Here is a 27,556-nt window from a genome sequence, read left to right as displayed (position 1 = left end):
TGTCACTGGTTATTCATATAAAAACAACTTTTATATCAGTGAGTTACTTTGACGGAATGGCCGATATTAAATTTTACAGCTAATATCGGCCATTATTGATACCGTCCCAATAATATAATGGACAATTTGCAGCACAAATGTAGCATTGACCAACATATTTCATCTGATTTAGTAAATGAAGGGGTTAGAGGTCAGTTGACCTTTGGAAACATTTATCAATATTGTTAAAATGAAAGCAGCACAAGCTAAACTTTTTTAAAACTTTTTGTTTTTAAATTGAAGAAAGTGCAGGAGCCAAATTCACTCAGTTCTTTGTGTTGGTCTATCGCAGAAAATAAAACATATTCTGGAAGAATTAAAGGATGTGAAAATGTTTCCAAGACGCTAAATAATTAAAATTTGATTTGATAAATAATGTTTAAATCAAAGGTTAAGTTTTCCAAAATCTTCCACTGAGTGTTCTAAAAACCGAATTTAATTTTAAGTATTTTCTTCTCCATTCTTCCCAGGAAAGATTAAACATGTAGACAAAAGAAAACACACCTTTATTGTTATTCTATTGTTAATTTATTTAAAAACATCATCTAATAATGCCATTTGTGCTTTGCTTCAGTAAAGCAACATCAAATAAAAACAGTTGGTAGCTGGTGATCCTCACACAGAAACCTCAGATTTTCTCCCGTTAAGGTTACAATCTACAGCTTCGTTTCAGATTCCTACATGGAAAATGTTCACATGCAACAAAATCAGAAAAAAACTAAACCAAAGCAAACTACAGAGAGTTAAAAAAAGGCAACTGCTCCCCATAAACAGGCATGTTTAACATCGAAGAAGAATTATTACCGTGAGATGTTGGTAATGCAGTTTCAGCAGCATCAACTCCCACAAACAAACACAAAAACCCAAACCGAGCTTTTCACCTTTTCTCACATAAACTCTTACGCTAATAAATAAGTTGTTCGTTCAGATCGCTCTCCCTAAGGTAAGATATCGTTTTCAGGTGGAGTTCGGTTCAATCCGAAGAGGCAGCGGCGACCGGAGGAAGCGCACGGCGCGGCGTGTGCGGTGGTTCGATCTCTGCAGGCTCAGAAACGCCGACAGGGAGATTTGAAACATTTAAACACATTCACCAGTTTGCATCACATTCCCATCGACGTCACATACTGGTCTGTCCTTCAGCACGCTGCAGGATTCCTGTAAGAAGTCTACAGATACGATTCATTTGCACCTACAGCAGAGCTGACTTTAACGAAACCAAAAAAAAACAAACAAAAAAATGCAAACACGCACAGAAAAAACATTTAAACAAACAGTAACCAGCAAAGATGAAGCCTCTTTTCACAAATATTCAGTCGTTATAAACTCTAAACCAAGAACCACAACAATGATTTAAACTTCCTTTGACCCTGTAATAATAATAATAATAATAAAAAAACAAACTTTTCCCTCTTTCAGCCTGCGAACATGCAAACACGCAGGCCAACACGGAGGATATTTTACACAGCCGTTCAATTTCAAATTCAAAAACTAGTTAATTTCTGAATTAGTAAGGGAAAACAAATATATTCACATTTTCATCTCACAATGAACAGAAAAACGGATTGTTTTGCACTTACATGCAGCGATATAGTACAGTTTAGCTTTAAGCTGAATTGTTTGTCTCTTTTTTCCTTTTTTACTCTCTAATCTGAGCGAAATGTAGAAATGCTCTGGATTTAACTGGGCAGCTGAACGTGTGTTAGTGGCAATGATTTCATCCAACAACCTAAAACATTAACATGACCTTTTTATTTCTCGCCATCCCTCTTCCACAGGCCGGTTCATGATTTCTCCATGTGACATTTTCACAAACGGAGGAGCTCCTTCAGTAACGCGTCGTTGGAAGAATCTGCTGTGTTGGATTAGATATTCCCGTTTTAGGGAGTTTCTGAGGTGGCTGCGTTTAGATGATGTGATGGCTGGTGCTGCGTGACGTAACATTCATTGAACAGTTGCTGCAGAAGGATTATTAATGATTTAAAGTCTTGATAAAAGTGTAACCGAATGCACTTAAGAGAACAGTGGATTAAATGCACTTAACTGCTGATTGCATACGATCAGTTCATACAGGTGCATCTCAGTAAATGAGTAAATCATCGAAAAGTCGGATTATTTCAGTAACTCGATTAAAAAAGTGAAACTAAGTGGTGTTCATTTTGAAGATCTTGGCTTATAGCAAAACATTACTGTGTGAAACTAATTTATATTTCACTTTTTGAGCTAAATTACTGAAAGAAAGGGACTTTACAAAGACACTGACTTATTGAGAGGCACTTTCTGTATTTCTGTACATCTGAACGATTTTGCAGCTGAATGCTTCGATAACTGAAACCAGAAACTGTACAGAACTGCTGACCTCAGCGGTACCGAGAGATTTAAACACGTTTCTCCTCAAGAAATATCAGAATATTTACACGTTGCGACTGGGACGCCGAAAACATTAATCGACTCCCCAGATTGTGCGCATTTTTTTTTTACACTACAACCGAGACGTATGTACAGGAATTTGCTTTTGAAGACAAACTACATTTTTATTTTCCTTATAGTCGATACTAGAGTGCACTAAAGACATTTTAGCAGCTTTTACATACAAGCAGAAAGAATCAACATAAAATTCTCCCGTTTGTCACTTCCTATGCAAAGGTAGCTTTCTTCTTTTCAGATTGATGTTATCGTTTTCTTCTTATATACACACAATTAAAATCTTTGACCAGGTCAAAACATTTAAACTACGTTGGCAATGTTACCAAAAAAAAAAAAAACGTGGGGATTCCTGGAGGTACCTCTTCCGGCTGGAAAGAAAAGGAGGAAGACTGGCTTCAGGTCTCTTCCAGCTGACAGCGGAGAGTTAGCGGCCGACGCGTGAAGGCACTTCCCGGTAAAGCTTTCCGCAGACTAGCACCTGGGATTGTTTCGAAGTAACCAGTAGAAGCCCTTTGTAAAGGTGAGGGGTCTGAAAGGTTCCCCAGTCACAGAAGCGTGAAGCTTAAGATGTAATGGAGGAGTTTATTCCGGTTGGCCTGAGGTCGAAAGGTGCTGCTGAGCTCCAGGACCGACACCCGGTTTTCTCGTCGTTCCTTCAGGACCTACAGAGTCGTCCAAACAGAGGAGATGAACGTTAGAGCTTCACTCTGAGCCTCTGAAGTCTGCAGAATAAGCATTAAGCATGCGCACCCCGAGCTCTTTGAATGTCTTCACCGTGTTCTTAACCAGATAGTGAGTTGCACTTTCACCTGAAAAAGAAAATAAGACACAAAGTTAATCAAGCAAACAAGAAAAAACTTGATTTATAAAAATTGTAAGACTGCAAGCTAAATAAATAACTTTATGCCTGTAACTGTTAAGGACACCAAGTCTATTTTTTGACAACAAAGCTTGAAAAAATTCACTTCAATAAATGCGACAGAGACAGAGCAGCATCATAATAACTGAGGAAAAACCTATAAAAGTGTCTAGAAATGGAAACCTGCTGTCACTCAATGAGTTTCTAAAACCCAGAACTCTGTACAGGTTTTGTTTTCCAGATTTCTGCTTTACAAAGTAAAGTCACTTTTTAATTCCTAATGACTTCAAATTACACGATAAACAGAAAAATAACTCACGTTTAATTTAATGTTTTTTTTAATACTCGTAGCGTTATAATACATCGGCTTCACAAATTCTTCACTAACATGGTGATGATCTTTGATGAAGGAGGAGAAACTGCAGCAACGCTGGTTTCTGTCCACCGTTTGCTGACATGCACTGGTTGGTGATTCACTTCATAAAATGCTCTTTGTGGGTCTGAATGTTTTCTTGATAAACAAAACTTATAGAAAGTTTATAAATTCAGAGCTTTGATCCACAAAATGATGCAGATGAAATGTTTTGTGAACAGATGAAGAGGAAAAAAGACAGAAGGATCGATCGCTCGCCCACTCAATGCTACTAGCATTTAACACTTAGCAACAACTCACAGGCTGCGCAACACAAATAATCACCCGGTGCCTTAATTAATAAAACATAAAGATAAATTTTGTTTATTAAATTTTCCTGCAGGAACTTTAATAATCGAGGTACTGGAATCACTCAGGGAGTCATTGCAGCCCTAATGCACTGAACAATAAGTAAGTATGACCAATAACGCAGTGATGTGTGCAGTCCTACCATAAGCAGCCACGCCTCTCTCGGTCCGTGTCAGCAGGTATTTGAAGAGCCTCAGGGTGAAGTCGGACTCAGGCATCGGCTGACTCAAGCCGTGAACAAACACGGCGGCGCCGCTGTAGGCCTCCAGCACTGGACTGAGCAGGCGCTGAAGGAAGATGAAGAACTCCTGGTGCTCTGCTGCCAGGCTCACCTGGTTCAGGAAAACGATAATCACCTGCGCGGTTCTTGGAAGTGACTTTGAAAGTTGAAACATTTTGAGCGGCTGCATGACAGCAGACCTTCACGTAGCGATCTCGCTGCTCCTCCCCAAAGTCGCTGTCTTCGTCCTCTTCGTCGCTTCTCCAGGAGAGCGGCTCGGAGAACTTCTTAGGCCAGGGTTCCTCGGTTGGGCTGGAGTTCATTTCCTCCTGGTCCTCCTGAAGCACAAAAACAAAACGAGAAGAAGTGGGAAAAACGCTTCCATGCACCACAAATCTGGAACAAACCTCCAGAAAACTGCAAAGACGCTGAAACACTGAATCCCACCTGCTTAAATCTGCCTTTGATTCATAACAATTGGAACATATTTGATAAAAATGATCTAATATTTACTTGTATTACGTTTGTACGGTGTGAAGCGATTGCTGTATTATCATTTTTGTCCAACAGAAGTAAAGTTAGATCTATAAACTTACTTCAGCCACATAGAGGACCCCACACTGGATGAGTCGGGTCACTGCATCGTTCAAAACCTGGTAAATAGTCTGGCAGGGCTGCAGGATGGAGAAGAGAGTTGTTGTTGTAAAAAAAATAAAAATAATACGACAAATCCCCAGCAGCAGGACTCACACACTTTTCCCACAGTCATTCAAGAACTTAGTCAAACTTTTCCAACAGAAATGAGATGAAAACACAAAAAATAATAATAGTGTTTTACATTCACCAAGAGGGACAAGATAAAGTAAAATATAACATTTTAGGCTTGAAATGTCTCCAACACAGAAAATTACAAAAAGTTTTCTTGATTTTAGCAAATAGAAAAAACTTAAGTAATTCTAACTGACCTAAAACAAGAGAAATTTGATCTGACTTAACTTCAGACAGTGAGGGAAAAAATGCGTATGTGTCTTAAAATATCTGGTTTCAACTTTAAATAATGCTTTTCAAATGTAGGCTTTTAATTAGGTTTATTACAAAACTGTGCAACTTGAATGTTAAGCACTTTCAACACCCTGAAAGCACCTAAATGCACCAGTACAAACCCTGCAGTAAGGGAATTAAGCTCTCACAACGCATAAAGTAAAATTGTAACAACAAGTTTTCTGGGGGAAAACTTGCTAAGCCTGGTGGTTGGGCGCTCAGCAGTCATTCATCCAGCAGCCTGTCGTGATTTTCAGTTAAAAAAATGCTTAAAGTTGACAGGAAATTTGAAAATATCACTTGATAATTATGTGTTATTGAAAGATTGGGAGGTTAACACCTGAACAGCAACTATAAAGTCTTAAAAAATGCAAATATTTAAGCAAAGTTTAGCACAAATAAAGCCTGGCGGCCCGCCAGGCTTATAATACACTGAGGGAAACCCTGAGCAATCATATCTCTCTTAAATTGCAAAGTGCAACATTTCCAATAATGCAATCCAGGTGGAGGAGTTTAAGTATCTGGGGATCTTGTTCACGAATGAGGGAAGAAGGGAGCAGGAGATCGACAGGCGGATTGGGGCAGCGTCTGCCGTGAAGCGGGCGCTGTACCGGTCCGTCGTGGTGAAGAGAGAGCTGAGCCAAAAAGCGAAGCTCTCGATTTACCGGTCGATCTACGTTCCCACCCTCATCTATGGTCATGAGCTTTGGGTCATGACCAAAAGAACGAGATCACGGGTACAAGCGGCTGAAATGGGTTTCCTCCGCAGGGTGGCTGGGCTCTCCCTTAGAGAGAGAAGCTCGGTCATCCGGGAGGGACTCAGAGTAGAGCCGCTGCTCCTCCATGCAGAGAGGAGCCAGTTGAGGCTCGGGCATCTGGTCAGGATGCCTCCTGGACGCCTCCATGGTGAGGAGTTCCGGTCACGTCCCACCGGGAGGAGGGGAGACCCAGGACACGCTGGAGGGACGATGTCTCTCTCGGCTGGCCTGGGAACGCCTTGGGATTCCCCCGGAGGAGCTGGAAGAAGTGGCTGGGGAGAGGGAAGTCTGGGCCTCCCTTCTGAAGCTGCTGCCCCTGCGACCCGACCCCGGATAAGCGGAAGAAAATGGATGGATGGGCAATCCAGGTGCTGGACTTACTGGTGCCACCGCCACCTCGTTGGTCAGGAAGTGGGAGAGACCTGCCGCCTTGTGGATGAGACGCTCCTGACTGAGCAGGAGGCTGCTGCAGTCCCTCGGTTGGTGAGGAGACTCTGAGATGAGATCTCGCTGCAGGGACAGGATGCTGCAGGCTGGAAACAAAGCGAGCATTCAGAAATCCTCTAAACACGTCAAAGCTGCAGCCGAGCGACGCAGGCAGAAACGGCTGCGTCGTCGTACCGATGATGGCGTCCGGAATGTAGACGTGGAAAAGGCCGTTGCTGTAGAAGTTGAGCTCGAAGAGGGCGGGTACGGTCTGACAGGCTGCGATGGTGAACTCTCCGTTGCGGTTGGCGCTGCCGGTCACGTTGATGCATTTCTCCAGGAGGTGCAGCGCACGCATGACCACGTCCTCGGAGTCGCCTGAAAAACCCAGGTCAAAGTCCCGGGACAGGATCTCCTCCTTCATGTTGAAGAAGTCCTCCACCAGCTTGGTCAAAGCAACCCCCTAAAAAAGACGAATAAAGCATTTTAAAAGACCTTTGTGTGATCAGTTGTGTTTAGATGTTATGCAGTTACACCAGAGAAGCTGCAGAGGGCGGCATGAGCCACAAATGTGCAAAAAAGTGAAGGGAGAAGACTTTTAAGAAAACTAGAGGTAAAGTGCTCAGCTAAAGTTTTCACACCCTGCAGCTTTGTAACATTTTCTCACGATGCAACCATAAACATAACCGTATTTTATTGGCTTATTATGTGATAGACGAGCGCTTTGGGATGACGAATGGAGCTGCAAAAGGGTTAAGATGCACCGATTTATCAACCAGCTGATTTATTTGTGCAGATTCTGTGTTGGGCTGATACTTGATTGTAAAGCCGATCTTATCTTCCTCTGCCAACCGCCGTCCTCTTCTGCTCTGCTTTTAGGGGTTTGACTGACAGACCGGCCCCTCAGGTCATGTCTGCATGTCTGCAGTTAGCAACATTCACTCCACTGGTGCCAAATCAGCGACTTTCTTGCTATATTTAGCAACATCTCAGACAAAAAACAATTGGTATTGGCCAAAATCGGAATGGGCAGATCATGTTTTTTTTTTTGTAAAGACAAAAAAAGAGCAATCGGTGCAGCCCTAATTGGAATGGCTCAGTCAAAGTCCGGATGTACTCTTGCGTAAACCTAAGAAAGCCTGAGCTGCTTTGCAAAGTATATGATAAATTTAAGTCTCTGTCTAAATCAGGTAGAGATGGACGTTGTCGAGAAAAGTCGAGCTCATCCCACTTCCCCATGCTGGAGATTTTAGCTTAATAGTAATAATAAATAAAATTACCTTAAAATTAATTACACAGGTGACATCAAGACCCAACAGTAGAGTCAGACTGTAATAAAATGAATCTGGTTGTGTGTGTTGTTATTGTGTCCTGCAAACTTTGTTTAATTCTACTTTTTTCTATTTAATCATAAAAAATCAAAGTCAGGCAGAAAGAGAGTCATGAAACAGGAAGAGCTGGTTTCCTGAAGAAAAGGGGAAGTTTCTATCTTGCATCAGGCTAAAAATAATTCAGACCATTCCTTATTTTAAAGCATTAAAGGTTTTTAAAGAATAAAATCTAAACATTTTGAGAGATTGGATAAAACCCAGAGTAAAATACTTAAAATAATGACTTATAATTATGCCAATAATTAATATCGGTTTAACCAGTGGTTGATGTTGGTTTGATTATAAGAATATTTACACTTACTCTCACACTTGTGGAAGTACTTAAAGGTGAAACAAGTAACTGTAACATGGTATCAAATAATTAGAATAATGGGTTATTCTTGGTTTCTTGTCAGAAGTGTCTGTAATAACTCACATTATGATTATAATAAGAGTAACTAATAAGTTATGGTTATTATAACATTATAAATGAATGTTAAATCAGAGAAACTAAAAGGTTATAAATGTGATTTTGACATTGAACTTGAAAAGGTGTAAAATGTTGTAACTGTAATTAAAGGTCACTGATGTTGTGTTGAAGGTAGATGGGAGGTGAAAGGACAGGGGAAAAGAGGAACTGATAGGAGAGCGAAGAAGACAAGGCCTTATTGCTAAACTTCAACTTGCCTAAGAAAAGGTTGGGCAGCAAAATCAGAGCTCTAAGATTCTTATTAACAAAAACAAATGTAAGATTCTCTTTCCATTTTATCTATGGTTTTTCCATAAAAATTAAACTCAATAAAATAAATGTAAAAAATTTAAGAGAGATGAAAACAACACGTTTTGCTGGACAACAGCTGGTCCCAGTAATTATTGAGCAGCATAACAATGGAAGTTTGCTCTCTCAAAGACTGTGAACTGGAAGATAATTTAAATAACCGAAATAAAACACAACCAAATAAATAAATAAAATAAAATAAAGAGACATAAACCACACACAACCAAAACCATAAATAAAATGGATTATGAAATCTCTGTGAGCAAAGAATCAAACTCATTTTAAACTCATATTTAATCAATTGATTATTGCAACAGGGCTATGAATACTTTTTAAAAGCACATTACAGGATGTGAAACGATAAACACACAGTGGTAAGAGACTCACCTGTCTGTGTCGGTACAGAAGCAGACAGGCCACAATGTGAGTCGACATAATCGCTGATGATTTATTAGCAGCTGTAAGAGGGAAAAAAATGCGGTTATGAGCAACAAACATGAGGAAATATAATACACAATCATATCGTTTAATTTAATCATCAAAAAGTCTTCATGCAGTGCAAAAACCTAAAATCTAAAAGTATTTTAGTCCAGTTTCTAGTGCAAATATCTTAGTAAACTTGAATTAGGACAAAACTAATTTAAAAGTAACTCATCAGCAGGATATAGAAGCTTGTTTTAAGTAAATAATTCCTTAATATTTGTGAAAAATTGCTTGTTCCATTGGCAGATTATTTCACTTATAGTGAAATTGTCTTGTTTTAAGTAAATTTATCACCACCATTATTAAGGAATTATTTACTTAAAACAAGCTTCTACATTATAAGTTAGTTTTGACTTATTGCAAGTGTAATAAGATATTTTCACTACAAACTAAAAATACTTGGTGAGATTTGATGTTTTTGCAGTGCGAGCAAAAACAAATAGGAAAACATCAAGAAAAAGCCATTTTACTTCTATTTAACTCAATTTAATTAACTTGTCCTCATCGATTATTCAGAGTGGGGAAACTCTGCAGAGGCAGTTTCTGAAGGAAGCACCCCACTGAGAAATGAAAAAACCTCTGGCAGAAGCAGATTCACAGCCGCAGATAACCTGGTTGGTTCGGAGAGGACAAGGAAAAACAACCTGGCAGGTTAAATATTTACGTCAAATATCCAGAATGTTAAGATCATCCAAGAGTCTGTGTTCCCCTGAAAACACATTAGAACGATAAAACATTGTGTGCAGGTTACTAGAGTTCATCTGAACACAAAAACTGGCACTGCATTCTTCCAGCTTCTCTCCTCCCTCTCTCCCTATTGGCTAGAAACAACATGCCACCCAGCTGACTGCTCTGCAATTGGCTGAACAATAAATTACAAAAAAAAAAAAAAAAAAAAAGGAGTGTTAGCGTGCATCTGAATGAGAAGAGGAGAGCCGGCGGTCTCTGCAGTGTTACCCCAGGGCAAAGCGCCCTGAGTGATGTGATCCCGATGGGCTGATGCTGCGCCACGCAGTGCCGGATTTCAATTAGGATGAAAGATTGTGTTTCATTGGTGGACAGGTGCTGCTTTAACGAAGGATGGAAATGAAACCTGTGCTGCACTCTGAACTAAACTGAATAAAATAGGAACAAACTGTGCTCCTCTTGTATAAGTGGCTATGCTAAAGGCTGCAGCAGATTAGCTGGAGTTAGTGAATTTCTTACTGAAGAGGACGTGCTTGGCCAGGTTGTTGATGACATGTCGTCTAAAGAGTTCGTCTGGGACTTCTCTGTCCATCACTTCCTCTTCCTGCTCATCAAACTGACCATCAGCCCTGGAACAGCAACCAACAGTCCAAGACATCAGGATGTCACTGCAGAAACGCAAAATCTTACCAAGTATACTGCTCAAAAAAATAAAGGGAACACTTCAGTGTTCACTAAAATGTTAAAGTGTTCCCTTTATTTTTTTAAGCAGTGTATTTCAGGTCCAGTTTCTCGTGCAAATATCTTAATACAGTTGAAATAAGACAAAACTAGCTGACAGGTAACTTTGTAGCAAGATAAAGAGAGTTTTTTAAGTAAATAACTTGTTTCACTGGCAGATTATTTAACTTATAACAAGACATTTCTCTCTTGTTATAAGTTAACTTTTTTTTATAAATATTAAGGATTTACTTAAAACAAGCCTCTATATCTTGCTAAAAAGTTGCTTTTAAGTTACTTGGTTTTATTTTAAGTGTTATGAGATATTTGCACTAAAAACTAAACTAAAATTACTTGGCAAGATTTTGTGTTTTTGCAGTGTAATTCAATTCAAACATATTCCAGCAGGGTTTCCCTCAGTGTATTATAAGCCTGGCGGGCCACCAGGCTTTATTTGTGCTCCCACCAGGCTTAGCGTTGCTTATTTAGTGAAGTATTTTTAAAATGTTTGCATTTTTTTAAGGCTTTCTATTTAGTGTTCAGGTGTTAATCAATAGGACATAATTATCAAGTGACATTTTCAAATTTCCTGTCAACTTTATAAAAAATTTAACTAAAAAAAAATGACGGGCCGTTGGATGAATGACCAACCACCAGGCTTAGCAAGTTTTCTGGGGGAAACCTTGTAGCCTACATTTATTTAAAGTTATAAATGAAACCAGATATTTAAGTATAACAATGAGACACATCCACTTTTTCTATCGCCGTCTAAAGTTAAATCAGACCAAATGTCTCTTGCTTTAGCTCAGTTAGAATTACCTAAATTATTTCTATTTGCTAAAATCAAGAAACTTAGCAAAAGCATTTTTTTAGAGACTTCTTGTAACTTTTAGGACATTTCAAGCATAAAATGTTGCATTTCAGTTTATCTTGTCCCTCATGTTGAATGTAGAATGCTATCATTATTAATAGTAATAAACTGTATAATAAAATAGTGAATTAGTTCATTTGTATTGTTTTTATCTCCAAAGTGTGGTGTTGGAAAAGTTTGACTTTTTTAAAATGTTTGCATTTTATAAGACAATTTTCTTTGCAAAAACTTCAAAATTAATTTTATTTGCTGTTTTGTTAATTTATTTTGGATATTTAAAACATCTTCCAGCTCCAGTGTTAAATCTTCATTAGACTTTAAAGTTTAATGTGTTCTTGTGTTTCCATTATATCACTTAAAAATGGTCTCCAAGCAACGATATTATCGTTTATCGCGATAACTTCTGGAACAATTTATCGTCCAGCAGGATTTGTTATTGTGACAGGCCTAGTTTGGCATAAATTAATGAAATTACTGAGGAATCCCGATCAGAGTTTATGTCTTAAATTGAACTTTGCATTTAATTCAGTTCCATAAAAGGTGACAGACTACGCTCTTTGTTTCACCTTCATAAGTTTAAGCTGCAATCTGTCCTAGAAAATACATTTCAGATCTGAAGTTGATGCCTTACAAAAGTTTTTTTACCACAACATTTCTCTGCTTCCTTTATATCCAAGTTCTTTGTCTGCCTCAACATGTCCCAACAAGCCTTACTGCTCACTGAATAAAACAAACCTTTTGGTATGCGACTGCTAACTTGTATTCATTCCACTTTTTTAAACTCTGAGAAAAACAAACCGAGCTGGAGGTTTTGGACATGCAAAGAGAGGCTGCAGCTGTCATACATTCTGCACGGCCGTCTCTGTTTTACTAAAATGAACTGGAGCCACCTCTCCCAGTGGAAAGTCGAGGGCTCAGATGTCGGACGGCAGACGCCGCTGTGAAGCAGCAGGAGGGAGAAATTAGCTCTGGACGTAAAGGCTGTCACATTTAAGGTGAAGGGACATCTGGTTTCTGCGTTAACGACGGACAGATAAAAACACTGGATGAGGAAAAGGGCATTACTGTGCAGAAATGATGTATGGCATCAAGGCGTTTTCCAGGGACACAGGAGGGGGAACGTGACGGCTCCTCTGGGTGTCCAGGTACTCCTAAATATAACAACAGGGACACAAAAGGCTTTAGGACTTTTAATTAATGACTGACGCACTGAATCAAGATCTTAAAATACTTCATTAAAATGCTTAAGAGTAAACATTGTTTATTTCAAGTGTCAGGAGTTTCTGCTTTGCCTAATGAGACCAAAACGGCTTTAGAGAAACACAATTCCAGTTAAAGTTTCTGCAGGGTTTTGGAAAACTCTACCTTTATATTTGTGATTATAGGACAGATTTAATTTTTTCCCAGCATGCATCCCAACCTACTAACGGAAAAATAAAACGTGGGTCCTCATCCAGCCTTTTCTAAAGTTTTTTTTTTTACCATTTTTGAGCTGTTGATCCAACTGAAAATACTGGGAAATTAAATAAGCAGCTACTTTTTAAAAGGAATGTGTTCTTGTCTTTCCCTTTTTGAAGACAGGGTGTGTTTCACATCATATCTATGCTCCAGAAAAACTCACATACAGTTAAAAAATGTTCTTATTTTTACCAATTTCTTAAAAATAAAGTTATTTACAAAAAATGCTTCAAGGTCATTTATTTTATGTGAAATATTCAGGGAAATATTATGACTTACTACGAGTAATAACACCAGAATAAAGTCAGAATATTAGGATAATGAAGTAATAGTTTTATGAGAAATAAAAAGGAAAGTCGAGCATCTTTAAAGTTTTAAGGTATCGGTTTTACAAATAAGGAAATTGTTATCAGTAACTGTGAAACAACTGTCTATTACAGACCTTTTTTCTCTAAAACAAACACTTTTTATCATAATAATGTGACTTTCTTCTGGCAATATTTTGTCCTTATTGTGCAAATATTTTGACTTTATTCTGATAATATTATGACCTTGTTCTGGTACGCAGTAACATTACGAGGAATTTCTTTCACCAGCGAGTAGAAGTAGGATTTTTCCTCAATCTTCCAGTGTGATAACATGTTGCTGCACTAAAATAAATAACTTAAAAGTATTTTGGACACATTTTCAAAAACAGTAGCGGCTCCATCGGTAAAAGGCCGGTGCAGATTCACCTTTAGGGAGAAGGGCTGGTTGAAATCAACTCGAACACAACCATAGTTTTTCCTTAGCATCCGAAACACTCCACACGCTATTCCCCACCAACTCTCATTCTGCTTAGGTTTACCCTGAGGAGCACAAAAAACAAACAAAGCAAATTAACTAAAGAAAATCATCTGGATTGGGTAATTATAGATTAGAAATTCAAAAAAACAATCGAAAACATGGGTTAAGAAATACATTTAGCAAGAAAACATATTTTTCTCTTTAAAAAAATACAGATATGTATTGGTTCTGTAAATTTCTATTAATCGATAATCCAAAAATCAACAGATTAACTCTACATTGTATTGCTGTTAAGTAAAGCAGAAAGCAGTGAGCGTTTCACATTTCAATGTCAGAAGTGTTTATTTGTTCTGCAGATGAATCCTTTGCTACAAATGACCAGATGTACGATAAGGGAAAGTTATGGGGTTTTTTTATTTTGGGTAATAAAACCTATATTTTCCTCTTTAAGAAGCAATTTAAATATTTGCATATTTTAATGCATTTCTAATATTGCATAAAAATTAAGTGATTAAATGTAGAAATTGCAAAACGTGCCGAAATAATCACACATATACATAAACGTTCAGCTCTGGAAGAAAATAATAGACCACTTGAAATGATCAGTTGATTTTACTCTTTATAGATATATGTTTGAGTAAAATGAACTTTGTTCTTTTATTCTATGAACTGCTGACAACATGTCTCTGAAATTTCAAGCAAAAATTGTGTATTTATTTGCAGAAAATATCCAAAAAGATGCAGCGCTTTGAAATACCTCAAAAAACACAAACAATACTAATGTTTTAACTCAGGAAGAGTTCTGAAAGCAATACTTGGTGGAATAACCATCAGGTTTTCAATGGGGTTCAGTGCAGTGGGCTCTTATTTTTTTCCAGAGCTAAATAAACGTTTGTTGCCAAAGCAAGGGACACAGGCATCGTCCAAGAGCTTACCAGCTGCTCGCTGTTATAGTTGCCTTCAATAATGCGGTCATACGAGATGCCAACTGGCACGACCAGCATGTCTCCGATTGCCCCTGTGAGCAGCGTGTCGACCACGATGGACAGCATGCCGGCGCGGGGTGGAAACGGCTTCCCGCTGCGGGACCGCGTACCCTCCAGGAAGACCTCCAAAAACTGCTGCTGCCTCAGTAACTCCTCTGTGTACTGCAGGAGGATTGAAACAAAGAGTGGGCCAAAGGTCGACGACAAGAAGCAGCGTCCACCATTGAACACTTGAGGTGAAAATGTTTACCTTTGAATAACAGAAATTAATCCAGGGATAATGAGGACGTGAGTAAAGTGGATGTAGGCTTCGTTCGCACTGCAGTCCGATTTTTTTCCCCCCTTAATGCGACCTGTAGCTGATCTTTTCACGACAGTCTGAACAACACAGGTCGGATTCTGTTTCGAATGCGACCCAGGCCACTTGGATATCCGATACTCATGCGATTCAAATGTGACCCGAATCTGAACGGCCAGGTCGCATTCATCCCACCGGAACGTCATTTATACTCGACAAACGTCACTATTCTGCGTCCTCAGACGCTTAAGCGGGAAGAAAAACAACAAACATCGCGGACTACAATAAGGATTAAGTTGTTAACGTGCTGCTCCGGTCGGACAACAACTTCAAAATTGTAAGATATGCTACACCGTTAGCATCCACGTTTATTACTGCAAACACTACTTCTTCTTCTTTACTGAGCAAGCTCTCTATGTGTGACGTTATTGCGCCCTCTACTGCGAATGCGGGACACTTTCAGGACGTTTGCAGTTCACACTCAAGATCACATTTATATTATTTGGAAGTGTGAACAATCACAGCAAAAAAAATAAATAAAGAAGAAAAAAAACTGATTTGACAAAAATCGTATTTGGGTCACTTCGGGTTGCAGTGTGAATGCAGCCTTAGTTCATAAGAAAAATAATCCCTGAATGCAACCTTTTGACTCGGGCATGTTCAGGTCGCAGCTACGCAGCGTAACCATATCCCTCTGGGTTTAGCATACTCACAGCTGTCTCTTAAGAAGAGAATTTGTTTCCTGAAATATAACATAGATAAGGTCACCGAGTTCAAACTGCAAAGGGAAAGAACATCCAGGCTCTAAGGGAGCCATTTTGGTCTTCACTGCTTCTGCATTTCTCCCTGTGGAATCTGATCTTCTGCTTGACAACATTTCAAATGTTGGAGCAAACTTGGATAATATTGTCAGTTCAACAAAAAAACAAAAAAACAAACTGGTGCTCGTCATTTTGAGTAGCTGCTTATGCGTCTTGCAGATAACTCTTATCTGACAGACGGCGTGGACAGTCAGCTCAGCTGCACTCTTCAGACTTTTCAGTTTTAAAGCTTTGCCAGCTAAATGTCAGCACTTAAACAGAAACATCAAAATTATTTACAGTGTAGTATTCAGACTCGTTGAACTTAATCACATTTTGTTACGTTACTAATTTCTGTGTTTTCTATTGCGATTTACAGTGAGAACAATACAATACATAGCTACGAAGCTGAAGTTGATTTTAAAGGCTTTCACTTTGTAAAATTGCTCAGACTGAGTCAGGTTGGATAGAAAGCACCAGATTCCAAGCGGATTTGAGATTGGACTTTGACTAGGCCACTCTACTACAGTATATGAATATGGTTTTATGTAAATCACTCCAACATAGCAAGTCTTGTACCCTCTAGTATTACAACAAAAAACAGCTTTCTACTTGCAATGAAAGGTAGCTGCTTGCTGGATTTTATTTTAGGGTGTCAGATTAGGGTTTTAACGATTCCTTGAATGATTCAAGCACCTAAATTATTAAAAATCCTTGAGGAAAATGTATCTGCCTCGTAGCTTCATTAAATCATGTTTTATTATTTAGAGCACCTTGATGCAGTTGGGTGACTGATTATGTTGCGCAGCGCTCTCCCTGTGAGTTATTGACGACAGCTTCGCGTTAGCAGTAAAACGCCCAGTTTTCAAGTTTTGCTTGAAAACTTGAAAATCAGTTAATGACTTATCAATGTTATTAATTGATGATGATGTCTTGTTTTTATCATTTTTGGGGGACCAATAAACATCCTGAAATTGACTGGTGTGATGCCTGGAGCACAGCAGCCTTTCTACTCCGAGAGCTGCTGCCTCGTGGCGGTGAAGAGCGCGGCAGGTGTATTTATACAGGTGAGCGGATAGACTGAACACAACGGCTGGCTGGGCTTTAGATAATTAACGTAAGCGTAGCTTTACGGACGAACCGGAAAATTAACTTCATATCGTCCTAGTCTCACAAATGGGTGGCAGAGCGCATCGTGGCGGTACGTAGCTGGTAGATGTTTCTGTGACGAACGAAGGTGTCAAATCCCATCGCTAACATAAACACAAAAGCTATAAATGGCTGGACAAAGTGAGAATTCATTGATTAAATTGACTGAATAAACTAAACTAAAACTTAAAGTAGAATTTTTTTTAATAAGAGTATTTGTGAACCTGCCTCTTTCTTATTAAACCGAATATAATTTCAGATTTTTATATAACTTTTCTTCAGGTTAACTTAGAAAGAGAGTTAATTTTCTAAGCTACAGAAAAGTTATTCTTAGAGATGCTCAAATATGAAAAACTGGACTGATGTTGATAACACTGCTGGTATGTCAGCTTAACCAATATTTTATTTTATCAAATTTTTTTATCCGATTACTCGATTAAAGAATAACCTATCAATTTTTCTCTTACGGTTACTAATACTACTAAAATATTAGTTTACAACAGCTCTATGTCAGATTACAGAGGCCCAACACAGGTACACACGCCACTCTACATATGTTTACATTTTATTTTATACTTCTTTGACATTTCAAGTGTTTAGCTGCAATGTGACAAAATGCAAAAAAGCTCACTTTACTTATTAAATCTTCTGTCATTTAAAGCTTCTTAAAGCATTTAGAAAGTAGTTTTTTACGTTTTTTTCTCCTTCACTGTGGAGCTCAACAGGTTTTCTGAGTAGAAACCTGCGAAGCTCTATTATCTGGCTGAACAAAAAAAGGTTCTCCTTCGGGTTCTGGCTTAAATACTCTCTTATTTCCTACAAAGCTTTTCATCCACACACAGAAACACAAAACCTTCCACCTGTTTGAAAGGTGCTGAACCATAAAAGCTTTGGAACTTGCATTATGTGACGGTTTACAGGTAAAACACGGAGGCCGTTTTAACCACCTGAGCTAGCCTGGACGTCTGAGGTCACAGAAGCTCGTAAGCCGATCAGGAGATCTGAAAACGAATCCTTAAATTAAAAAGTCAGAAGATGCATAACTCGACCCAGGAGGTTTCACATGCCAGGATCAAATTTACTCAAGTAAACATCGGAGGGACATTTTACAGTGTTGACTGCAAATTTAGCAGGTTTGAATAACTTCTGATTAGACCTGTCACAATAAGCAATAAATCAATTAATCACATGGTAAATTTAGATAAACTCAATAAATTCCATTTGATTGATTCATTGGATTTCTCTTTTCTCTCTTTCCACCAAAAACTGGATGACTAAAGTCTTCAGTCTGGTGCTTTGGTTTAAACTAACCCCTTTTATTGAGACTTTATTATTCTTTTTTTGTTATTTCTGTCGTTTTGCTTATTTATTTTGGATATTTAAAATGTATTCCAGTTCCAGTGTTAAATGTTCATTAAAACTTAAAAGTTTATTGATCTTTTGAGAATGTGTTCTTGCATTATTATATCATCGTTTACCACAATAACTTCTGTGTGCAATTTATCATGCGGAAAGGTTTGCTGAAGTGACAGGCCTACTTCTGAATGAGAAGAAATGTTGCGCTGAAATAGTGTAAGAAAAGCAGAGAAGCATAAACATCAGCATCTCGTTGCGTATAAGGAAAAAAAACGACTTACTGTATGCAACAGCGACCTGTACAAAATGTCTTTCTTTCCATCCGCGGTCTCCTCCATTCTCCGCCGGATGAAAAATCCACCGAGTTTACGAATCACAGTGCTGGAAAAAAGAGAAAAGAGATGAATTTTGTCGGTATGCTAGGTCAAACTTTCTACGAGGCTTTGCAGCTGCTTACCTGAGGATCGGGATGCTGAGATTGTTTCCTGCCGCGATGTGGGGCGCCTTGATGTTATGGCAGAACAGAATCAGCGTGATGAGTAGGTAGTCGATGTGGGATTTGTGGACTGGGAGAAAAACCATGGGCAGTTTTCGCTGCAAAGACCAAAAAGAAAAAAAAAAAGATTGAATTTATTGTTTTCACAGAAAACAATAAATTACAAACGACTACTGCATATGTGGGACAGAGGGATAATTTTATCAGGGCTCAAGCACATTTTTCATCTCTAAATTGCTACTGCAGATTCCAGTCCTTTTAAAAGAATCGTAGCTTAAAACATAAGTATGATGGATGGACAAACAGAAATGAAGTCTGAAACTGTACATATATAGTTGTAAAAATCTGCATTGGATGCAAAACTCTAACTTCCTCGGAGGCCTAATGATAAGGAAGAGTAAATATGCAAATCACTAAGTAAATTAGAGACATTTTGTTGTTTCTCTTTTGCGAAATGATGCCAACCTCTGCGGCAGCTTTCTTCACCATCTCCAGCTGTCCTTTGTGGATCTGGATGCTCCAAAAGAAGCCATTGAACAGCCTGAGGAGAACCCACCCAGTCAGCCTGAAAGGATAAAGTAAAGTAAAAATGGAGCAACAAGCCTGTCGTTTCCATTTTCTAAAACGATCCCGAAACCTGATGAACGGCGGGGAAACGTTGGCCACCATCTCTTGGAGGACGGCTCTGGCTCTCTGCTTCACTTTACTGACCGGCTGGCTGACCGCAGCCTCCGACTCTGCTGCAACCTTCAAAATGGTGGACTCCACCCTGCAGATTACGAGCACAAATCACTAAAACACCTCAAATCAAAAACATCTAGTGTCTCTTTGGGGGGTTTTTTATACGTTTTGCATTCACTGTATGCTGACTTTCCGTAAGCAACAATCAATGAAGCAAATATAATAGGGGTGTCAAACTCATTTTCATTTTGGGCCAAAAGCAAAATCAGAACATTCTTAAAGGGACGGTTGAGCCAGAATGTATTGCTACAACCAATTAAAGTGTTAAAATATCAATAAATAGCCGTTCCTACAAGATTTTGTGAGTGTTTTGGTGTTTTTTTGTGTTCAAATTACAGATTTTGTGATGCTAATTTATAAATGTTTGTTGTTTTTACAATATTTGCAGAAGTGTATGATTTTGAAAGTGACTTTTTATTAATGGTCGTATCCGTCACTTACACCCAAATGTTTCTGGCAAATCTTGAGAAAATTTGCAGTAAAAAATGGGAATAATTTGGGGATTTGTTGATTTTGTAGATTTGTGAAAAATTGGAGGGACTTATTGATATAATTTGGAGTCTAAAGGGCCACATGTAAAGCTACTGCGGGCCAGATTTGGCCCCCGGGCCTCGAGTTTGACACGTGTGCTCTAACTCCTAAATGGAGCAGCAACAATCCCACCACACTTTGCGCCATCTGAGAAATGTAAATGGTTTCTGAAAGGGGAGGCGTTGCGCTTTCCAGCCAATATCAGGTTATTACGGTAATTTCTCCCACCGCCGTGGCTGGGAGTGAAATTAATCCGAGGGGAACTTTTTTTATAGACGGTAAATTGCAAAAATAGCTTGCCAGACATTAAAAGTTCCAGTTGTTATGGATAAATGGGCAAATATATTCACTCACAGGACATTTAAAGAACTGCGTACAATTAAAATAAGCAAAAATCTCCGGGCAGAGATTTTAAATTCAGGACATGAATGGTTAAAAAAAAGGTCACGCCGACCCCCACCTGCTGCTGTTGAGCACATTGTTGACCACGTTCCTGGTGAACATGTCCTTGTGGACGTCTCTCTCCGTAACGAACAGCACATAGCTGAGCCTGCGCGCCAACCAGCCCCGCTGTCTGCAGCGTCAGACAAACACAGACCAAAACACAAGGCATTATTCTTTGTCCCCTCATAAAAGTGCTGAAAATACGCACAGGGATATCCTGGTGCTTTAACATTAGCAGATACAATCAATAACTGGCACCCAGCTTTGTCAGCAAATACAATAGCTTTAGTGATAGCCACTTTTCTCCAGCGCAGCCAAAACAAACATTAACAACTTATTTATTTAAGACTAACAGAGATCTATGCTGACCTGGTGTGTCCGTACTTTCCCCGCACCAGATAGTCTTATAAAGACAATATTGTTATGGGTAAAATCAAAGTTTTAATGAAACCAAGACACTTTCAACACTGCAAAAACACAAAATCTTACCAATCAATTTTGGTCTAGTTTGTAGTGGAAATGTCCTAGCACACTTAAAATAAGATAAAGTAACTTAAAAGTACATTTTCAGCAAGATACAGAGGCTTGTTTTAAGAAAATAATTCTTTAGTTTTGGTGGAAAAGTTCTTGATTTTCTTATAACATGGGAAAATTTTCTTATTAAGTGAAATTATCTGCCAATCGGACGAGTATTTTTCCACCAATATTAAATAATTATTTACTTGAAACAAGCAATAAATATCATGAATGCTCTTAAAAGGGCCGGTTTTTAATTATATGTATTGATAAAACCTGTTTGCAAATTGTTAAAATATCTGTGATTTATTAAAATTAAATAATATTATTGAACATCTTTTTAGTTCCTCCAGGATTTTGTGATTCATTTTGTGATTTTTTGGAATAAAAATCAAAGTATTTGTGGTACTAATTAATAAATATTTGCGATTATTTGTACTTCTTTATGATGGTAAATGTGAGTTTTTATTACTTGCTGTATAAATCATAGATTATAATTTGACATCAATTAAGACTGAGGCAGCTGTATAATACAAATAAAAAAGTTTTTGACAATTTTTGAGAAAGAAATCTGCAAAAAAAGTGCTGGGATTTGTTAATTTTGTGTGAATTTCCACAATAATCCTCAAGACACTGGAGGGACTGATTGATGTAATTTGGCAGTAATTTAAGAGCATAATTAAAATAAAATCATACAATAATCAGTTCAGAGATTTGTGAAACTTTAGAAACTAAAGTTCAGCAGTTATAAGTGTTTTTGAATAACCTGAGCCACACTGAAACATGGTGTGGTTGGAAGTAGCCTAGCTTAGCATCTCAGCATTTTATCAAGCTGTGCTGCAAAAGAAAAAGATAATTAAAGATTCCAACTGTATCTTTAAAGTCAGATGTAAAATTATAAACCTCTGAGCGTCTTAAGTGAGTGATGTGTTTTCAGAACAATATTGTAGCTTTTTTCCCCTCATTAGCCCCGAGCTGAAGAAGCCTGAGGCCGTCCTGCTGCTTTGGACCAGGATTTGACTGGACCAACATGGATGCCATTTGTGAATAACTGAAATGCAGAATGCAGCTTTACTGCATGTCAGTAAAGTATCAAACATCTGTGTTTCTATTTTTTGCCCCTCAATATCAAAGAGAAAAACAACATTCCCAGTTTATTTATTCATTTATTATGTCGTTGTTTTTTTTAGAATAAAACTACAAGAATTGAATTTTTTTTTTTATTTTAGCGCTCCATGTCAAGATGATCATGTCCCTTCTAACATCATGTGAAGAGAAAACAGAAAATATGTTTTATTAAGGTGAAGCAGTCATTTTTGTGCATATTTAGGCCTGTCACAATAATCAATAAATCAATTAATCCGCATGATAAATTAAAACAAACTCAATAATTTCCATTTATTTCTTTTTTTTCTCTTTCTACCACAAACTGGATGATAAAAGTTTTCAGTTTAGTTTCAACCAGCCCATTTTTGAAGGACAATTTTGTTTACAAAGACTTCAAAATTCACTTTATTTGCTGTTTTATATATTTATTTATTTTTAATATTTAAAATGTCTTCCAGTTCCACTGCTAAATGTTCATTACAATTTAAGGTTTACTGATCTCTTCCCATTATATAATTTTAAAATGGCCTCAAAACAACAATATTGGGTGCTGTGGTGGCGCAGGGGAAAAGCACAACCCATGTATTGAGGCCTTAGTCCTCATGCCAGTGGTCGCAGGTTTGATTCCCGGCCTGGCGACATTTGCTGCATGTCTTCCCCCTCTTTCATAATCCTCTTTCCTGTCAAACTACTTTCAAATAAAGGTCACTACAGCCAACAAAACCTTTAAAAAAAAACCAAAAAACAATATTATCGTTTATCGCAATAACTTCTGGAACAATTTATCGTCCAGCAGGATGTTATTGTGACAGGCCTGTGTATATTTACACCAAGTGTATGTTTAAGTTGTTAGAGGTTTTAGCGTAACTTTTAGGTGGTTGCATGTGTGCGGTGTCACTTGACAAACACGTTAAATAATTTATAAATCCGCCTTTCCACCGTGTCACAGATCAGGCCATTTGACCTGAAGCCATTCATTATACACACATTGTTTAGCACCACAAGTACCAACCGTCTAGACCCCTCAGATCTTCTGGTTCTGGTTCTGCTCTGCATCAGCAGCATTCAGCTTCTACGCACCACAAATTTGGAACAAACTTCCAGAAAACTGTAAAACAGCTGAAACACTGGGTGCCTTTAAAAATCAACTTAAAACCCACCTGTTCAGAGTTGCTTATTTTTAATGTTTTTATCTTTACTTTTTATTTCTCTTTCTCACCGTTTCCTTTTTAATGCTTTCTTAAAATCTCTTTCTCTTCCTCAGTGTTTATTCTATGTCACATGCTGTTTTTATTTTTATTTTAATTATGTGAAGCACTTTGAAATGCCTTGCTGCTGAAATGTGCAATACAAATAAAATTTGATTGATTGATTGATTGTTTAGCAGCACAGCACCTGCCTGACATGTACTGATTATATTATCTATAGGGGAAGCATCTTAAACAGATTAACTTCTTCTACCAGAGCTTGAGTTTGTTCTTCTTTTTGAGGGGCAGCTAAAAATAAAAACGAGTGCAGCTCCGACTTTGGTAACCAGCAGAAGAAAGAGATTGTCTTCCGTTTACCTCGTGTTGGTCTCGTTGATGTAGATGACGTTTCGGAGGCCCAGAGATGGAATGCTGGGGTTGAACAATTGTTCCTGCAAAGAAAAAACAACATCAAGCAAATTTTATTCCTTTTAGTTGGTTGAATAGATCTCAGTTTATATCTGTTAGTTTAGTCAAAAAGTACACCTCAAGCTTTTTTTTATATATACGTTACATTATGATTACAAACATAAATGCATCTTTATGTATTTTTTTTATATATAAAAGCCTGAAATATTGTGCTATGTAGTATTATTTTATTATTGTTTTATTACAACCCGTCTCTAATCACTTGTCAGCTTTTCAAATGACTAGATGACGAATGTCGACAGTCGAAAGCGTTCATGAAAACTCCTTCATCTTCATGTTACGTCATGTTTATGACAGTGTCATGTCAGTCTTATGCACACCCCGTCAAATAAAGCGTTAGTTAAATAAAAAGTAATTAAAACACATTAAATGGTTACATGTATGGTATGCCCTCATGTCTGACCTGCAGTTGCAGGAGGAATCTCACACATTTCTGTGCAAATATTCAATGTGATACATTGAAAAAAAAAAAAAGAAAACAGGAAAATGTCAAGGTGAGTCGGTGGCACAGCAGTTATTAACGGCAGGAATTTTAATGATTTTATTGCTGAGAAAATACCCATCATTCTCTCTATAATTCACCATTAGAAAAACTAATGTCTTCAAGGGGATCAATTAGAGCCGGGGTGTCAAACTCATTTTTTAATTTGGGCCAAATCCAAAATCTGAGCATTCTTAAAGGGGAATGTATTGCTAAAACCGATTAAACTGTTAAAATATCAATAAATAGCAGTTCCTCCAAGATTTTGTTATTGTTTTGGTGTTTTTTTGCATTCAAAATTACAGATTTTGTGATGCTAATCTAGAAATGTTTATAAGGATTTTTTTTTTTTACAATATTTGCAGAAGTGTATGATGAAAGAGGCTTTTTATAAATGGCCGTATTGATCATGGACTATGACCTGACACCAGGTAAGGCTAAGGTAGCAGGCGCTTAAACCCAAATGTTTATGGCAAATCTTGAGAAAATTTGCAGTAAAAACCGGGAAAAATTTGGGGATTTGTTGATTTTGTGTGAATTTTGCAGATTTGTGAAAAATTGGAGGGACTTGTTGATGTTATTAAGGGCCACATAAAAAACTACTGCGGGCCAGATTTGGCCCCCGGGCCTTGAGTTTGACACACGTGAATTAGCAGAGGGACTTTACCCAGCTCTGAGGTGTACAGGAGTGACAGCATCGGCCCACAAATGGCCGCTTTCTGTTCAGCAGGCCCTCCTTCCACGTCATGGCACAAGAGCGCAGGACCGACGGACTGGTGCTGCGGTCCTTGAAACACAGCCACACAGAACACATGAAAAAAGACTTCAAAAGCACCACACTTTCAACATCTGGACTAATTTGTAGCTGTGATTCTGTACAGCGGTACAGTTAATTTGCACGTTTGACTTACAGGGTCTTCGTTGGGATGTTTCCAGCTGTTGCACCACTGCTCTCCATTGCTGACCGGCAGCAACGAGCCGTCGGGCAGCTCCATCTTCGCTGCTGCCTCCTTACAGATCACACGCACCAGATGCTGGCAAGCTGGGGAGATTTTACAAACATCAGCCTTGAGAATGTCCTACCCATTCTGTGAAGAAGAGTCTGCGTGTTCCCTCAACTCGGGACAAATTCACCTCCAAATAAAACCTGATTTCATTTCCTGCCTAAATGTTTTCGCACTTAGATCTTCATTGACTTATTTGTTTTCATATTGCAGGAATTTGTCTGGAGCACAATGTCGATTAAATTATGCGCACACAAAAATCTGAGCCTGTATACTACATTTTTTTCAAATTAATGGATGTGCTTTTTAAACGTCCCAATGCCTTGCAGAATTACTTGTACAACTGAAACATTTCCACATTTTGTTATTTTACAACTTGGCCCGTCAATATAACAAATTCTGCTGCACAATAAATTGTTCCAAAAGTTATTGCGATAAACAATAATATTGTTTTGAGACCATTTCTAAGCATAATAATGCAAAAATACATTCTCAAAGATGAATAAACTTTAAATTCTAATGAACATTTTACACTGGAACTGGAAGACATTTTAAATATCCTAAATAAGTAAATAAAACAAATAACACTTATTTTGAAGTCTCGGTCAACAAAGTTGTCCTTCAAAAAAAGGGCTACTTGAGACAAAAGCACCAAACTAAAAACTTTTATAGTCCAATTTTTGGTTGAAAGAGAGAAATAAAGAGATAAACGATGAATCATGCCAATGGAAATTATTGAGTTTGATTTAATGCATCATGTGATTAATTGATTTACTGATTATTGCGACAAGCCTGGTTACAACTGCTTAAAATTCGGTTCATTTTTGGACGGGTTTCATTCAATAATCTGAGAAATGTGATGAAAAGACACATTTTTCCTGATTTACAGGAAAAATTATGCTACTGAATATTCTGAGTTATAGAAAAACTATTCAAAATTTCATTTAAAAGTTTATCCATACCTGCGATATCCAACAGCGTAAGATGCAACAGGAAACCGCTTCACAATAAATGAAGTTTCCATTCTGACTAATCAAAAAACAACTTGCCCCAGCAAGATGAGGGAACACACAGGTAGCATGAAGTAAGCAGAGATCCAACACAGGTACAATGGGAACTAGGTCAGTGAGTCACTTTATGAATGAGTGTAAAGCTCCTACACATCATATAGCATGTGTGTGTCAGAGGTGGGATAAACTGCGTCTATTTAAGGCTGTCCAGCAATGGATTACCGGCACTCTGAGCTGCAGTCCCTTTAAAGCGCTGTGATCCCAGTAAGTGATGCAAATGCAGATGAGGGAAACTGGATTTTCAAACAGGCTAGTGACCGAGAGTAGTCCTGCAGATGGGGTGAGTTTACTGGGAAACAAGCTGAAGAATCTGGACGGATTAGGTAACAAGAAAAAGCAGGAAGAATGAAGAATTACGAGTTTTAACACAAAAGCATGCCTGATATGACCAATCACTACCATGTGAGTCATTGGAAAGGTGGGAAATACAACTTTAAAACAGCAGTTCATACCCAATTAAACTAGATTCATCTTAAAGCGAGGACATGCAGACAGGAGCACATATTGTAAATACAGTGTATGCACACCACTGGGTTAATCCGTCTCACACTGTCTGTAATAACCAGGTCAAACAGGAGAGGTCTTTGTGACAGATGGGCAGTGCAGACAACAATAGCACAAACCAAGCTAGCCTCACCGCACTGTAATGTCGCCTCTCCGGAAAGAAAACTCAAGTATGCGCAGAGTTATTTAAACGTGTCCTCAGCTGCTGCTGCTGCTGCTGCTGCTGAGCTTCAAGGGGGAAATCCTTAAACAGCTTAATCAGGCAAAGTCTGAACATTACACGAAGTTATCAGTAAGACCAATAAAAACGAGGATCCGTCCGTCATAATGACTGGAATGTAAATTCAGAGGCATCATGTAACCGTGTCAACAACGTAGTGTGAACCAGCGCTTCAATACAGGTATTGTGCCTTTGACAATACAACGAGCTGCACCGGCTGCTATCTCTTCCCCAGCGTTGGCATTGTGGATGCTAGCATCAAGGTTAGCTACAACAAAACATGCTAGCGAGAACAAACCCCCCCTCTCCCGCCCCCACGACTTACCTTGATTATTCTCTTACGCTGAGTCATATTTCAAAAATTAAGCTCGTTGAAAAAACACAAACCGGCATGCCGCTGAGCGTTTTACCACCCGGAGCAGTCGTTCACAAGCTAAAACTGCGAGGAGCGGTCAGCACAGCTCTGTCGGGAAGGGATGTAATGACAAGAAGCAAGCGCACGCCACTCGGTAGCCGTTTTAGGAGCAGTTCTGCAC

The 27,556-nt window shown here is 38.4% G+C and overlaps 1 protein-coding gene across 1 annotated transcript; it reads right to left on the bottom strand.

The window, feature by feature from the left end:
• Positions 1-544: 544 nt before the first annotated feature.
• On the bottom strand, positions 545-27,556 carry gpam (glycerol-3-phosphate acyltransferase, mitochondrial). Its single transcript, XM_008436623.3, has 21 exons — positions 27,346-27,556; positions 25,134-25,264; positions 24,890-25,009; positions 23,631-23,704; positions 20,459-20,572; positions 19,364-19,495; positions 19,192-19,291; positions 18,688-18,824; positions 18,512-18,611; positions 14,577-14,789; positions 13,590-13,703; positions 12,463-12,548; positions 10,326-10,435; positions 9,024-9,094; positions 6,684-6,951; positions 6,444-6,595; positions 4,860-4,937; positions 4,464-4,601; positions 4,186-4,375; positions 3,214-3,272; positions 545-3,125 (listed from the first exon to the last, which is right to left on the bottom strand). The coding sequence occupies exons 2-21, from the start codon at positions 25,215-25,217 to the stop codon at positions 3,009-3,011; spliced, it is 2,457 nt and encodes an 818-aa protein (XP_008434845.2). The 5' UTR covers positions 25,218-25,264; positions 27,346-27,556; the 3' UTR covers positions 545-3,008.

The sequence above is a fragment of the Poecilia reticulata genome, chromosome 19 (genome assembly GCF_904066995.2).
Source record: "Poecilia reticulata chromosome 19, P_reticulata-male-v2, whole genome shotgun sequence".
Taxonomy (NCBI): Eukaryota; Metazoa; Chordata; class Actinopteri; order Cyprinodontiformes; family Poeciliidae; genus Poecilia; species Poecilia reticulata.
Note: the sequence above shows the minus strand (reverse complement) of the source record. Positions and strands in the feature narration are given on the sequence as shown.